The 16,805-nt window shown below is 48.4% G+C and overlaps 1 protein-coding gene across 2 annotated transcripts in view; it reads right to left on the reverse strand.

The window, feature by feature from the left end:
• COL6A3 (collagen type VI alpha 3 chain) overlaps window positions 1–16,805 on the reverse strand; it is an 86,383-nt gene that overhangs the window by 24,768 nt on the left and 44,810 nt on the right. For both annotated transcript variants that reach the window (XM_084780961.1, XM_084780960.1), the window contains 14 exons: window positions 15,230–15,844; window positions 13,525–14,124; window positions 12,413–12,750; window positions 10,670–10,748; window positions 8,093–8,238; window positions 6,024–6,116; window positions 5,416–5,469; window positions 4,992–5,063; window positions 4,292–4,318; window positions 4,153–4,197; window positions 3,986–4,039; window positions 3,094–3,156; window positions 2,496–2,561; window positions 2,017–2,070 (listed from right to left, as the gene is read on the reverse strand). In XM_084780961.1, coding sequence (XP_084637087.1) covers window positions 2,017–2,070; window positions 2,496–2,561; window positions 3,094–3,156; window positions 3,986–4,039; window positions 4,153–4,197; window positions 4,292–4,318; window positions 4,992–5,063; window positions 5,416–5,469; window positions 6,024–6,116; window positions 8,093–8,238; window positions 10,670–10,748; window positions 12,413–12,750; window positions 13,525–14,124; window positions 15,230–15,844 — 2,306 coding nt within the window. The remainder of the gene's footprint in view (window positions 1–2,016; window positions 2,071–2,495; window positions 2,562–3,093; window positions 3,157–3,985; window positions 4,040–4,152; window positions 4,198–4,291; window positions 4,319–4,991; window positions 5,064–5,415; window positions 5,470–6,023; window positions 6,117–8,092; window positions 8,239–10,669; window positions 10,749–12,412; window positions 12,751–13,524; window positions 14,125–15,229; window positions 15,845–16,805) is intronic.

Genomic DNA, 16,805 nt, shown 5'->3' on the forward strand with positions numbered 1-16,805 from the left:
CCTGGGTTCTCAACCCTCCTGGCCAAGTACAACAAGGGCAACCCCAGTGCACGCATGTGAACCTGGAAGTTGGGCTCACATCTTGGCAGCTTCTTCCTGGATGTTCCAGAGGTGAGCCTTAGTTTTGTTTTGTTTTTTTTTTTTTTTTTTTAAAAAACAATGTGGGCTCGCTGCAGACGGGCCCAGGGATTTCCACCTCAGGACTGACGTAGTGGGGAGTTGGGGGAGGGGTTCTGTGGGTGTGCTAGGCTGTCTCTGCAAGGCCAGGGCCTTGGTCAACCTAGGTGTCACATTCTTCACCCCCAGGGGAATCAGCCCAGCAATTAGCAGTAGCCACTCTAAAGTCACCATAGTGCTGGCCTCCTTCCTGGGGTCAGTGTGACTGTGAGAGCTGCTCTTGTCGTACATACAGTGGCAATCCAGCACTGCTCCTCCCCCCAAGGAACAAATTATTCCATCAGACTTGGTGCCTCGTTGCTCCCTGGCAGCCTACAGAGGCCAGCAGAGGCAGCTAAGGAGAGCCCTAACACTGTGGAGCACATATTAGTCTATGTTTGGCATAGCAGGGTCCTCAGGGAAGGGACAAAAGGCCTCTCTCTGTTGGTCCTCACCCTGAGGCAAATTTACTGCATTCCATCTCCTGCCACTAGTGAGCCTCCTAAATTGAGACTTAATGGGGGGCCCTGATTCCAACAGGAGTTTCTGCCTCGTGCACGGCAGTGAGCGTGTCATGACCATGCCCACCACTGGACTTCCGGTCATCTCCTAAAACCGTTTAAAGAGCTGAATTACAAAAGCTTATAATTCTCCCTGTGGCTCAACCACATCAACCCGTCACCACACTCACGAGTGCTGGGGGGAAAGCTCAGGTTCACAAGCACGTGCGGTAAGCATTTGGCCAACTGAGCTGGCTCTCCAGTCTAATGTGTGAAGCCCCACACCTCAAGAACTCCCTGTGGTTGTCAGTTGCTGAGCCCAGCTATGCTGGAGACCCTGTCCTGAGCTGTTTTATCCAGCCATCGTCCCCTCCCCTCCCCCCGCCACACCATCTTTCCTGCTCTGTTGAGACCCAACCTAGGCACCCACTAACTTCCTGAACTCCACTGCAGATTGTGACCTCCTGGTTGCTTCTTCTTCTTCTGCCAGAATTCCTCTTCTCCTAGGTACCAGCACCCTGCTCTCTGCTCGCCTGGGCCCTGGCAGCTTTCAAGTAGCATCATAAAGGGTTATTGCCTTCACCTTGGCTTCTGCACTCCTTCAGTGAATGAGTGTGCCCTGAGCTATTCTGTGACACACATTCCTGAAATGTGTTGAAAAAAATAAACAATATGCTAGACCGCACTGCGCCTAGTTTCCTTATGTGAGTGACCGCACTGCGCCTAGTTTCCTTATGTGAGTGGTGCAAATGAACAACTATTCAAGCAACAGGTATCTGCTTCTTCAGCCTTCACCCCCTCATCTCCTCATCAGCCAGAATTAGCATTTCTGTTCAGAAGTTTTAGCTACTTAATGGGTAACAGTTAACCAAATACTTGAAAACAGAAAAGACTTTAAAAAAAAAGTGTTTAGTGTTTTCCATGAAAGGAAAAGACAAAGGATCAATGGAAGGAAAAGCGGTGGGTGACACAAGAGACTAAGAATGAAAACTTTCTATAAGCAACACATTGGGTGTAAAGATGCCCATCTTGCCTTCCACCATCCTCCATGGGAAAACAAGCATGAAAGCCCTTGCTAGCTACCTATGCCGTGTTCTGGGGCCTCCCCGAAGCCTCCAGAACTGTGAACCTAGTAAACAATCTAAGGGCACAGCAACATTAAGTCAAAAGCAAAACCCTACTCATTTTCAATGAATAGAAATTGTCTTGGTTTTAGAACTATGTCTATACAGCATAAGGCAGACAGATGGATGCAGGAATGGCTCTATATCCTACCCCACCGCGCCACCCCCCTCCCCCATGGCAGAGCTCCAGGTGTGTACCGATCACCTGGCAGAGCTCAGCATCCCAAGGTACTTACATCCTTCCCAGGGTCTCCTGGCCTTCCTGAGATGCCATCTCTACCTGGAAGACCCTGATGTGGGGGAAAGGGGAAACTAACATGAGACTCTCACCTGCAAAGAACATTAAACCCCAGAATGTGTTGTGGGAGACCTGGGGGAGGGGGTCTATTCCCAGAGGAGGGTCTGTCTACAGGAGGACAGAGCTCCAGGCACTCTTGGGAAGCACCAGGCTTCAAGAATCACCCCTTCAAGACTTTGGCTTCACCAGAGCTCTCTGCACACAGCTGCAAGGCATGAGAGCTGCCTGGAAACAGCCCTGGTACCCAGTCCAGCACAGGCTTCCCTCCCAGGCACACAGTGCGAGGCTTGGGGGGATAGTTCTGCTGGTCTCACAGCCTCTGCAGTTAATGAGAGCTGTAGCTGGCAAGGTATGAATGATGTGAGAATCAGTTTTCTTCCCTGAGCTTGGAAGATCTCTGAGTATGGATCACTGTACCATGGGGCCGATGTCACCCGTCTCTCCTTTGGGTCCTCTCTGTTGGCTGTCCCGTCCTGAGTCACCCTGAAAACAACAGGGGTTGGGGAATGAATCCCATATGAGTGAAGGCATGGCCATTAGAATTCTCAGCAACAGTCTTCAAGCCATGCTCTGTCCACGTGACACCCACAGCCTAACCATGGCCCCAGCGGAGTGGCACAAGTCCCTCCCTACTGAGGACACTCAGCCTCACATGCCATCCTCTACCACAGAGGTAGGTGACCTTCAGAGCAGGCCATGTCAGTAGTGGTCCTTTACTTAAAGGGGTTACAAAGCCATGAACCAGATAGCTGCACAGGGTTGTTTTCTAAGGCAAATGCTGTGTCCAGAGGTCATTTCAAGAAGACCCTAGGACACAGCAGCTACCAAGTTACTTGTAAATGCCTGCTGTACTGGAAACAAAATATCTCCAGTGACCCCCCAAATTGAAAGTAAAAGATTAATCTCATGTTTTTATCAGCAGGTTTTAAAGCAATTTCAAAATGTGAGCAACTCATGTCTTCTTCTCCCATAAGCCTCCTCCCTGTGAAATCTGGAACAAAGAACTCTCTCTTACCGGGTCACCTCGAATCCCAACATCTCCTCTCTCTCCTTTGTCTCCTTTGGGTCCTTTGTCACCCTAAGTCAATCACACAGTGGGCGTTTAAAATTAGACATTTCTGATGGGATTTTCTGACAAGTACTTTAGCAAGCATTTGAGATTTATGACATGATGCCCCACGAGATACATGCAGATGTGGGATGGTTGCTATGGTGAAGGAAATGATTGTTTCTATTGTCCCATTCAAATGCTTTTCTGTCTAGAATCTCTAATACATAGATGTTTATTATCCACAACCCTCGGGCTGTACCTTAGACCTCTATATCACTCATCAAAATGACACTTCCTCTTTTTTAAGGCTCATCAGAATACCTGTTGCCATTTTCCCACTTAGCGTGAAGCTGAAAAAAAATCACTTCTTTACCAAGATTTCTTTGTAAGTGTGTATATGTGTCTATCTGTGTGTGTGGTCCTGAGTGCCGTATTTGCAGAGGATGGAGTGGCGGGGGGGGGGCACCATATCCCCTGGAGGAAGAGTTAGGAGGCATTATGTAACTTACATCCAACCTGAGGGCTAGGAGCTGAACTGGGGTTCTCTGTAACACTAATATATGGTTTTAACCACTGAGCCATATCCCCAGTTCCCAAATCATGTCAAAATATTGCCCACAAATGCTTCCTGGAGATCCGCTCAGTGCCAGGCATTGGGCATTCCTTTATAACAGAACAGACTCAGTCTGATCCTGTGAGACGTGCTTTCCAACAAGGAAATGGCATAGAAGGTGTTACAGCTGCGAGGAGACGCCACTCACACTCTACCAGGAAACCCGTGGAAAGCATCCTAGCTGGGCCCTGGAGAAGGTGCTGTGCACCCCACCCCAGAACAGTGAGAAGAGAGCACACCTACCCTTCTTCCAGGGCTCCCTTTTTCTCCCGATGAACCAGGCAACCCCTTGTCTCCCTGTAAAGATGGTAAGAGTGGGTCATGCCATGTGACGACAGCTCCAACGAGCTGCTGGTGGCGGGGACCTCAGGAATAGGGGCAGTTAGGACTTGGGACATAAAGTCACTTACATCTTCCCCATCCAGGCCATCCAAGCCGATCTCTCCCAATTCGCCCTGAGAGGAAGGAGGCACAATGAGCAGGACAAGCTATCTCAGCAAGGGGAAATAAACGTATCGGGGGAGTTTTCATTATAACAAACATTAGTACCTTCTCTCCTGGGAATCCTCGAGAACCCTGGAAGGTAAGGGGACAGAGGAAATGTGAGTGACACAGGGCTGCTTCTGGACAGAAGCCAAGGGACATCCCTCCACCTGTGTCTGAACAGCCCTGGGTCTGAGGAGTCTATACTAAACATGCATTCTGGCTTGCTTCCTCTCTCACCACCAAGAGGGATGCTGTAAAGTAATTTTGCCTGAAGGTGAACATCTGAGTGGCCTTTCTTTTTGGAAAGATGGGGTAACTCCAAAGACAGAAGGCCAGCTTTCAAACCTGCACTATACTAGCCCTTCCCTGCCACCCCTCCTCGGACCCTTCCCTGCCACCCCTGCTCTCCTCCATGTCAGCAAGCCGCTGACCCTGGCATCTTACGCCTTCATTCCTGCACTCTTCCTTCCCCTGCTCCTCCCAGGGCCCAGCCAGCCTGTTGCCCCTCATGACTGGCTCCTGGCTACTCAATATTTCCACAGGAAGTTACTTCCCCACTAAAGCTCCCTTCCAGCCATAGCCTATGCTCTGGACTCCTGACCCACCAATGCTGAGCTGCCTTCAGTTAGAGACCCTAGCTACTGGGGGCACTGAGAATGGAGAAAGCCCAGCCGGCTACCCTCCCTCCCCAAGGCACAAGAAGTTGTATGCTCCCTGAATGCTCTGTCCTGACTCTTCTACACCCCCCAAATCCATACGGTACCTTGACTCCTCTCTGGCCTGGGCAGCCCTGGAAACCTTGTGTGCCATTCACGCCAGGTGGACCTCGCTCACCCTGTAAAGAAAACAAAGGCATGTTGCAAGCCGGAGTACCTTGTCCTGTCCATCTCAGAGAATTGCCATACAGCACACAGAGGGTGTCTCTGTAACCAGGCTACATGTGCCAACATAGTCAGTCCCCCAGCTCCTGGCTGAGCAAGAACTCAAAGCTTCAGGGGCAGGGGTGTAGGCTCCGGGATGGTTGCAGCACCCAGCAAGGAAAATGGCTAAGTGCTTTAGAAAATCACTTTCCTCCTGATGAGAAAGCCCCTGGCCATCAGACAGGTTACAACCCCCGCTATTCAGTCCCCACATGGGAAGGGACAAAAGCCAGTAAAACCTTGAGGGACAGAGAAGCTTCTACTTACGGGTCCACCCTCGTCACCCGGGTAGCCTCGGTAGCCATCTTCCCCGGAGATACCCTGAAAAGAAGCACATGAGTTCCCATGTCACTTGCGTCCTGCATAAAGCATCTCAGGGTCCCTTCCACTCGGTGGAGCTGTGCTGACACTCAGCATGGCAGGAGGTGTTGCCCAGAGCTTCTCCCACTCGCTCTCTATACAGGGATGATTCCTTCCATTTGGGATATCTCAGGCTCTTTCTTTTCCAAGATACCTGGTACTCATTCCTTCAAGGCAAACGCTAAGGGTCCCACTGGCCCACATCGCGAGTCTGCCAGTGGGTACGCACGGATTTTCCACAGGTTTATGAAATTATAAACCCAGATGTCAAAGAGCAGATTGTCCCATCCAGTGGGAGAGAGGGATGTGGCAGGTGCTTGAACCATCTCCATCACCAGCTACACACGCCATGCAGACACCAGTCTGAGAGCAATACCTTAGAGGCCAGCATTGGTAATATGGCCAGCGTCTTCCTCCCTCTCTCATGTCCATCCACAGTATTGGAGAAGTCACCCAGCCAAGCAGTGTCACAGCATGAAGTCTAGCCTGGGGTGTGAAGACTACAACTGCCTTACCTTTGGCCCGATGCTGCCAATGGGCCCTCTATCCCCCCTCTCTCCAGAGCACTTGCACGGAACCCCACAGCAAGCTTTCTCCGCAATGTTGTCCTGTCAAAGAAAAAAGTAAATAAATATCAAGGGGAGAAAACAGAAAATACCAGAGTGCTGGTATCAGTCCTGATCTGCCCCATGTGAGATGAAGCCACCTAATGCCACTCCCTCTAAGGCTGGCTGCAGCTGAGGACTCAGCTCTCAGCATAGGGTGGGAAGTTACTGGTGGAAGAGAAAAGAGCAGCTGACTATAATCATTCTTATCCACAGTGTCCTAGACTAGGTTCAGCTTCCAGAAGTTTCCAATACAAACATTCAAGGTTGGATTTTCAGGATAACCTCTGTGGTGATGTGAATAGGTTTGGTCCCCGGAGTCTCATGTGTTTGAATGCTTGGCCATATGGAGTGGCACTACTAGGAGGTGTGGCCTTGTCACAGTAGGTGGTGTAGCCTTGTTGGAGGAAGTGTGCCATTTTGGGGGTGGGCTTTGAGGTTTCCTAGGCTCAATCTATACCCAATAGCACAGTCTCCTCCCTGCTGCCTGTAGATCAAGATGTAGAACTCTTAGCTCTTTCTCCAACACCATGTCTGCCTTCATGCTGCCATGTTTCCCACTATGATGATAATGGGCTAAACTTCTGAACCTGTAAGCGAGCCCCAATTAAATGTTCCCCTTTACAAGAGTTGCCTTAGTCATGGTATCTCTTCACATCAATGAAACTCTAACGATTAATATAACCTCCATATGTCCAAAACTCAAATATAAAATCTAACCAACACATTGAAGCTGCCTGAGATTGAAGAAACTCATGGCCTTCCTTCCTCTGAGCCATCATCAGAATCATGGAAATCTGTACTTGCCTGGAGGAGTCCCTGGAGCAGCCATGGGTGGGCGGCATGTGGGGCTCTGGGGTCTGAGCCATGGCCTCCACAATCTGGGTCACTAGTCACCTTTGCATCCCTCGCTCACCTAGCCCCGGGGGCCTTACATACCCTAAGCACATTGCCACCCACAGAACTATCTCTGATCATGTGCACTCTCTGGAAATGAGTGTAAGACTGAGACCTTTAGAGCAATCTCTAGTCTATTCCCAGAGTCCCTACTGAGAGGTGGAGTCCGTTGTTGATGCAAATGCATAGGAATTTATTGAGCCGACTCGATGGGGTCTGCCAAGCTCTTTCGAGTTGGAGACCCTGAGAAGCAGAGGCATGGGCCTTTTATAGGTTTTAGACAAAGAAATGAGTTTTACAGTATGTGATTGGTTGAAGCAGTCACAGGGGCACTAGGAACTTTTTTAGTTGGGAGGGGTAAGTATATTCCTGGGAAAGTGGAAATTTTAAACACAAGCTATAACACAAACTTGCTGTCCTTGGGACAAGCTGGACTTTCCAAACTGATAAGATTTACAGATGTTGGCCTTAATGGGGGTCCTTAAGGGAGGACTGGGTAGGCCAGCTTTTACATTTTCCCAGACTTTGGCCTTAATGGGGGTCCTTAAGGAAAAGGGCCTGGTTCCTTCAATGAGCTTCCTATAGCCTTCATTTTTCTCCTCAGTTCCAGGCTGAGCCTGCTTCTACCCACTGAAAGAAGTGGAGAGGAAGAAGTGGCAACGCTGGCCCCTCCCACTTTTACAGTATTAGCCACTGGGGATCACTAACCATGCCCCCTTACCCCACTCCCCATCCCAAGAGGCAACTGCTCTCACTGAGAGAAACCCAAAAGCATTTCTCTACCCAGGAGTGGCCTTGGTCTCTCTTTCAGGGCATATTCTTGATTCCATCATGAAAAAAAAAAAAGGCAGATATTACATCCAGGACTCATACTGCAATAAGCAGGCCACAAGTGAATCAAATGATAGAACCATTCACTCCTCTCAGACACCAGGCCACCAAGACATCGGCCTTTGCTGTCTTGAGAGGCAAATATCTAAGACTGTGTCTGTGTGCACGTGTGTGTGTGTGTGTGTGTGTGTGTGTGTGTATGTGTGTGTGTGCGTGCACGTGTGCGCATGGGCGCAGCAACAAAGACTCACGAGCTGCTCTGCTAGTTCATAATCTAAGTCGAGCAAGTTGAGTCTCAGGGGCCTGTCGTACATGAAGCCTCGCCCGAACTCCAGCTTCATCAGCTGATCCATGTTTGCCACGCGTTCAAGGCCCACCAGGATCAGGGATTGGACACCTGGGAGAAAAGAATCGTTTAATACACCTTGCCTGGGCATTAGAGCACTGGGTTTCATTTCCCTGACTCTGTTACCAGATTTTTTGGGGTTTTATTGTTATTGTTGTTGTTGTTCAATTAATATTTATTTATTTTGGGAGGGACGATACAAGTGCCACATACACATGTGGCAGTCAGAGGACTACTTTCAGGAATCAGTTTCTCCTTCTACCCTGTGGGTCCCTGGAAACAAAACTCAGGTTAACTGGCTAGGAGGTGGTTGTCTAAATTTACCCACTGAGCTATCTCTCTAAACCATCTTGTTCTTGTGTGTGTGTGTGTGTGTGTGTGTGTGTGTGTGTGTGTGTGTGTGTGTGTTCCTGGGAATTAAACCACCAAACTGGCAACAGGAAGTATGCATGATATACATATGTTCTACAACTGATATAGATCCCCAGCTCTCGCTCTCTCTCTCTCTCTCTCTCTCTCTCTCTCTCTCTCTCTCTCTCTCCCTCTCATCTCCTCTCCTCTCCTCTCCCACCCCCTCTGTACTTTTAAAGAAAATTTCACAGTAAAATTTTTGCTATAATCCACACATGTTTAATGAAACCAGTTTGCTTCTTGGAAGAGTTGGTATACTGAGCTCTTCCGAGCGATTGAAGTGACACATGTGAGGTATATGACCTCTGACCCCGCAGACCCAGGAGGGTAGCCAGCGTTTGCTGTTTTGTGGGTTCTTCTTTCTTCCATCCTTCACCACTCCTTTTCTTCCACCCTTTCAACCCCCTAACACTAGGTAACAGAGAAAAAAGGATAGAGAGGAAAAGAAAGAGATCCCTGACCAAGTTAGGGCCAGAAAGGGGGTGACATTACTGTTAGCCTACTTCCTGGTGATTAGGGGTGTCACGTTCCTTGGGGCAAGTTTGATCTTTATCTTCAGGATATCTAATTTCTTCTTGTTGTTGTTTCTTCTTTACACGTGACTATGTAACAAACCATGACCACCAACAACCAACAACCTACCAACAATTAACCAACAAGTGGCCCTGAACGGCCACCAACCACCAACCATGGCTCTCAGGGCCTTAGCATGTACATACTCTCTGAAAAGTTCCCAGAATTCCAATCGCCGTACAACTGTACAAACTAACTGCAGCTGGCAAACATCACACCTCTGCTCGAGCACGAGGCAAATCACAGTCAGCTGCTGCGAAGCAGCCCCATAGGCCCCATGCCTGGGATTAAAATGAAAACATAAACATGTTCTTATAATATCTCTCTGTTTTTAAAAGAAACCAAAAATTCCAAAACTGTCACTACACAGGGAGTGTGCCATGGGGAGAACTGAAGTATTATTAGTGAAACTAAAATCAGGTCACAGCAGTGTCCTTGCCACTGTGTGTGGAAGAATAAGCTAAAAACTAGAGTGTACTTAGGTGGGTCTGGGGAGATGGGACAAATGGTTCAAAGGACCCTGATTCGGTTCCTAGCACCCACAATGGGTGGCTCACAACTGTCTGTAATTTTAGTTCCAAGGAATCCAGTGCCCTTCTCTTACCTCTGTGGGCATCTGCATATACTTCACACACACACACACACACACACACACACACACACACACACATACATACACATATGCACACACAAGCACACACAAAAAACCTTTATTTAAAGACAATGTGATGTGCTTGGATAGCTCTGCTTCCTTAACTTCTAAATCAGTGGTTCTCAACCTTCCTTTAACACAGCTCGTCATGGTGTGGTGACTCCCCCAACCACAAAATTATTTTCATTGCTACCTCATAACTCTTATTTTACTACTGTTATGAATTGCAATGTAGATATCTGATATGCAGGGTATCTGATACGCCACCCCTGTGAAAGGGTCCTCAGTCCCTCAAAGGGATCGCGGCCCACAGGTTGAGAGCCACTGTTCTAGAGTCTTGGCCATTGGCAACCACTTGAGAGTCAGCACTGGGGCATTCCAAAGCTCACTGACGGAGCAATGCTGCTCATGCAGCCATTGGTAAGACTGCTTGATAAGTGCTTGTGTGGTTTATTTTATATTAGTTATGTGCGTATGAATTTGAGTGATTAGTGTTGGCTGTGTTACATTAACTTAGTGGTCCAAATACTAAATAACTGCAAACTGATTGTATGATGACTTTCTACTCAGGTGGATGTCCCTCTAGGTGAAGGTGTCTTTGAAGCTGGTCCAGCAGGGCTAGGACATGACACCAAAGCTGTCCCTGACTCAGAAGTAGCCTTAGTACCCTTATATTACAGGCCAAGCGGGGGTGAAGGGTCAGGGTGCCAGGACAAGAGCCTCTGGCTGCCCACACTCCATGACTCCATTGACAGACTTCGCTCAGCAATGTGGCCAGGCTGCCTTGGGCATGGGAGTTTGGACGGGGGAGGTTTACTTCTCACACCAAGGAAGCCTGGCACCTACCTTTTTGCCGGAGTTCCTCAGATGCTCTGTGTAGGTCATCCAGGTCTCCGTCCACTCCATCCGTGAAGTGAATGACTACCTGTAAGCAACGAAGGTGTCAAGGCTCACCCTTACTGCCAGGGAGCATCACAGACAATCAGAAGGGAACTGAGGGGTCCTGCTGAGTTCATGTGCCTCATCTACAGTTGGAGAGACTGGAGGCCAAGGTCAAGGCACTGTGCTGTCTATGTGTAACACACAGGAATATGCATCCGCGTTTGATTTATCTTTAAAAACTATAAGCAACAATGACAATAAACGTAGCTTATTGTATTCTTGTACATACTAGTGAGATACAATTCCTAGAAATTTGTGTGTATGTGTGTGCGTGCGCATACATGCGTGTGTTGAAATTCTGATTTCTGGGTACCTTAGGCTATGACTGCACTTTCAGGCAGGAGCTTAAAGAAGTAACTAGGCTGAGTAAGATGGCTGGGTGACCCCTAATCTAGTCTGACTGGTGACCTCCTGGGAGAAGATGACTGTGCCATGAGCAGCCAGAGGGATGACCATGTGAGGACCCACGGAGAAAGCTGGCATTTACAACTCAAGTAGAGGGGAGTCAGGGCAAAGCAGCCTTGCCCAGGTCTTAGCATAGGCCTTCTAGGCTCCAGCACAATGAGGAAGAAATTCCTGTGGTTTAAGGCACTGTGCCTGTAGTGTTTTGTTTGGCATCCTTAGAGAAGAAATACAGCATGCATGGGTGCATATATGACGTGTGTGTGTGTGTGTGTGTGTGTGTGTGTGTGTGTGTGTGTATGTTATATTTCAGTATGTGGTAAGTGTGGTAAGCATTATGTGTTTATGTGGCATGGAGGTGTGTGTATGTGTGCATGATATGTGTTTGTGTGTGTATGTGTTTGTGCATAGTGGTGATGGTATATGTTTTATATATGTACAGTGTGGTGTGATGTGTGTATGTGTGTGTGTATGTTATATGTATGTGTGGTATGGAAGTGTGTGCATGTGTGTATGATGTGGGTTTATGTGTGTGTATGTGTGTATGTGCATTGTGGTGAGTGTGTATGATTTGTATCTGTTCAGTGTGGTGTGTGGGGGGGTATGATATGTGTATGTGTGTGTGTGTTGTGTGTGTTGCAGTGTGGTGAGTGTGCATATATTATGTGTATGTGTGGTGTGGAGGTGTGTGTGTGTGTGTATGATGTGGGTTTGTGTGTGTGCATTGTGGTGACTGTATATGTTTTTTATCTGTGCAGTTGTGTGTGTGTGTGGTGTGATGTATGTATGCATGTGTGTTATGTGTATTGTGTGGTGAGTGTATATGTTTTGTATCTGTGCAGTGTGGTGAGTGTGTTATGTGTGGTGTGGAGGTGTATGTATATATGTGTGTATGACGTATATGTGCACGTTGAGAATACAGACAAACAGCAAATCTTATTTAACAGGACTATAATTACAAATGAATCCATCACAAATCCAACTCTCCCCCATTGCATTACTAATTTCTAGGATATTGGGGGTCCCAGGGGAAGCTAGCACGAGGAAGAAGACGCATGAAACTATGATCAGTCTGTAAGAAAGTGACTCTCCACACAGGTGCTAACAACGACACTGTCCCACCCACCGTGACACACGCCAATCACACAGGGCAGGCCTCACGAAGCTAGAAGAGCTCGGAGCACTGCACACGGAGCATTGCACACGGAGCACTGCACACGGAGCCGAGGGCCCTGTCCTGCTCACCTTCACGCTGTCCGGCGACGACTGCTTGAATTTGTTCTGATACAGCCTCAGCGTGTCAGCTGTGAGGATGTACGGGTGCTGGCTGCGCATGTTGCGAAACTTCTCGAACAGCTCTGGCTGATACTCGGCAAAGTCGAAGGCCTCCACTGGCCCAGAGGGTGTGTTGGCCATCACCGACACCTGCACGGTGGGCAGCTGGCTGCCGCTGCAGCTGATCCTCTGCATCTGACTGATTCTAGTCAGGATGTCGTCCATCTTGGACTCCAGGCCCTTCTGACTCACAAACACGTTCTGATCTCGGGATCCATCAAACCCCAGAATGACTTCCAGATTGCAGGCTGCAGGGGAGAGATGCAGGTCAAGAGCAAACTGATGTCCTCCAAGTGTGAGCCCAGAGAAACAAATAGACCAGACTCCCTCCTGCTGCCCGGAACCAAAGCTGGGGGTGGTTTGAATATGTGTTTGCTCTTTAGTGGGGTAGTTACTTGGGCACACTAATATACATTTGGTATTTAAGTGTATCTTGAGTTGGGTTTTGTTGTTGTTGTTGTCATTTGTTTGTTTGTTTTGAGATGGGGTTTCTTTGTGTATCCCTGGATATCTTGGAACTAGCTCCATAGACCAGGCTAGCCTCCAACACAGAAATCCACCTGCCTCCCAAGTGCTGGGATTAAAGGCGTGCGCCACCATCTCCCAGCTCACGTTGGCATTTTAAATTCAAAGGACTTCAGAACACAAATGCCCCAACCCAGGCAACCAATCCAATAAATCCATAACTGCAGTTGCGAGTCACACCTACAAGCCCAGCACCAGCCTATCCAGGAGTTTCCTGAGTTCAGGGTCAGTCTAGGCTCTGAAGCAGACTATGTTTCAAAAAAACAAACAAACATGTTTTTAAAGATAAATGAGTCTAAACTATCTGGAGAATCAAATAGTGGGAGAAAAAGTAAAGCTTGTAAGACTTTGACTCTTATCCTAGGAGAACCTTCTAGAACAGCACATAGGTGAGCACTGAAGACATGAAAAGTGTCCAAAGCAGCCAGGCACCAGAGGAACCCACAAGCAGCACTAAGAATCAGCAGGAAGTGTGAAGCTGTGCACACACCCATTACCTTTGGAAACATCCGTCACTCCAGGACAGAGAGTTTCATGCATGGCATCATGCAGAGTCTCTAGAACTGTCTCACTCAGTTCAGACAGCTCCTGTACGCTGCCCACCCGGAAGGCTGTGGCACTGTTGGATGCTATCTTCCCCACCTCCTCAGAGTCGATGTTCCTCACACCAACAGCAAACACTTTGACGCCTTTCTGGGTGAGGGCCAGGCTCACACCCTGAGCGTCCTCCACCGACTTTCCTCCTGTGATCACGAAGGCGATCTGAGGGACCCGCTCATCCAGGCGGCTGCCAGCGCTCGGCACGAAGTGATTCAGCCGCAGGTGCTCGATGCCCACCTTGGTGTTGGCGTGTCTCCCTCCTTTATAGACCACTTTGTTGATGGCATCAATAATCTGCCTTTTGGTAGAATAGTCCTTTAGGAAGAACTCATCCGTGGGGTCTGAGTTGTACTGGACCAGCCCCACTCTGATGGAGTCACCATCTTCGTACACCGTGTCCACTATTTCAGCTACAAAACGGAGCACTTCTTGGAAGCTGTCCCTCCTGAAGTTGATGGAACCATCCAGCAGGAACACAATGTCTGCCTTCTTCTTCTCTACAAGTGAACACAAGGAAGATGGAGCATTCAGGCCTCTAAACTAAGACCACAAACACACACAACGCACATCAAGATACCTAACATTTCCACTCCTTCGTTTGTGAAGAGCCCTCACTCTACGCCCTGCCCCTCTAGCTCCATCCTGCAGGCAGTATGCTAAAAACTAGAAGATAAATGACAAGTCACCTACATAAGGGGAGAGGAGGCCTAAGAACTCGGCAAACAAGGCCCAGCTACCTGACTGAATGGACCAGTGCTGGAAGTTCAACAGGTACTCATGTGCTCCGTAGGCTGCCATCTCGGGTGTTTCTGGAAATGCTTCTGATGCTTATCTTTTAGGTCAAAAGTAAAAGATATCTTCAGGCAGGAGTGAGGAGAGATGACTTAGGGGCAGAACAAGGAGGGGATGGAGGAGACCCAGTACAACGTGAGAAGGAGACGCCTCAGGGCTTCAGAACGACAGCAGTATGAGGAGGCCACTCCCTTGTTCTAGTCAACTAATCAAGATTAGACCAACAGGGGGAGAGTGGAGACCATGTGAGGAATGCAGGATGCGCCCACCCAGATCAGAAGAGGCAGCCAAAGAGCAAACAGGGACTGTGGATCCTTCAGAAAAACCAGCCCTGCTTGAGGGCACTGAGTGAATGGCCATCACCCAAAGGAGGAGCAAGGCAAGGGGAGGGATCTGGAGGGATGGGGTCAGAGTATCCTATGCAATGTAGGACAATCCTGGGGACCGTATCGGTCCAAAGAAGGAAGCATACCTAGACCACAATACGTAACCCACCATGACTCCAAAGCCATGTCTAGTGGGACACAGACAGGCTGAATCCAGCCAATGAATATAATACCCTAAGACAGCCACATCATCAAGCTTTCAGTGGCCCTACAGTTAACCCCAGTAAAGTTGAAGGACTGATGGCCGTATGCTTTGGGAGACATGTTTCCCTCTACAATTTCAAATGAACTCTTCCCCCGCCCCGCCGACCACCACCAATATTTAATTTCTAATATCTGTAGCCGCAACCCTGAGAGGAAAAAAGTATTGCAAAGAAAGCTAGTTAAAGCAGTTGACATGCCATTCTTCAAACATGCATCATACCTGGCCGTGGAGGAAAAGTTAAGTCCACGCTGGGAGGCTGAGGAGTAGCCCCAGAAGGGCCAAATGAAAGCATGACCCTCTCTTCTATGTTGGGCAGCTCTCGGAATTCCCGGACCGTGAAGACCAGTCTGGGGTCATTGGTGATGGCTTGCAAGTCTATCCGATCGACGTTTCGGTCTCCTATCCCTAACCTCATGATCCCTGATGAGCTTATGACTTGGGCATGTCTAGTCACATCATCCTGGGACTTCCCACCGAGGACTAAGACCAGGTGCTGAGGGACCCCATCTTCTATCCGGCTCCCGGCCGACTTCACAAAGAGGTTTCTTGCCACAAACTCCAGGGCTTTGCCAGTGTTGAGAGGAGACCCTCCTTTGAACCTCAGACGTCGTATGGCCTCAAGCACAAGGTTCTGTGTCTTGTGGGTCTTCAGGTAGAACTCGGGGAAGACATCGTTGCTGAACTGCACGACCCCAATCCTCACTTTACTGGGGCCGATGTTGAGTCTGCGAACAATCCTGCTGATAAAGTCTCGAATATGAGCGATGCCATCAGGCCTGACGGCATCGGAGCTATCAATCAGAAATACGATGTCGGCAGCATCACTTTCAATCACTGCAGACAAAGAGGAAGAGTGGAGTTGAGTTCCTGTACAACCCTGCTCTGACTTTCCCACTACTTCAGCTTCTGGTACTCCTGTTTGTGACACCCATTGCGACCCAACACTGAAGTTAAATTCCAACATATGTGTTGGGCTTTTGAAGCTTAGTCATTAAAAGTCAGGTTTCCTAGGTTGGTGGTGTTTGCCAGCATATTTGACGATCTGAGTCCAAATCTCAGATCCCACAGAAGAAGGAGAGAACTCACTCTTGAAAGTTGTCCTCTTGGGGGGGGGGGGGTAGAGAGATGGCTCAGCAGTTAGGAGCACTGACTGCTCTTCCAGAGGACCTGGGTTCAATTTCCAGCACCCACATGACAGCTCACAACTGTCTGTAGCTTCAAGATCAGACACCTTCACACAGACATATGTGAAGGCAAAACATAAATGCACATAAAATAAATAAATTACTTTTTAAAAAGTTGTCCTCTGACTGCATACACACACACACACACACACACACACACACACACACACACACACATAAACACACACACGTTTTTTAAACAAAAATTTGAAAATTGAAAATGCAGGTAATAACTACTTCTTCAAATATTTTAAGTCATCTAAAACTTTCTCTAAGTCAGCTTTATTTTGGTGTCAGACTACTGGACTGGATTACTACTAATTTAAAGCCTATAGGGAGTGTTGAGAAATTAATCCTATGTTACCATAGCAACAGAATCATGAATTCTAGGCAGGAACCACTAAAGAGACTGGAATCACTAGAGTCAACATCTTTGTCTTATGGCGGGGGGGAGGGTGCTGAAGTCCACTGTCTTTACTTATCTTGGCTTTCACCACTAAGAGGAATCCCATGTGGTTCCCAGCATTTGTTGCTTCCCCACATACATTCATGGGACAAGGATTCCCACAGCAGTGCTGTATGACAAGGATCATGTTAACTGTCCCCAAATA

This window comes from Acomys minous (genome assembly GCF_964271855.1).
Source record: "Acomys minous genome assembly, chromosome: 4".
Taxonomy (NCBI): domain Eukaryota; kingdom Metazoa; phylum Chordata; class Mammalia; order Rodentia; family Muridae; genus Acomys; species Acomys minous.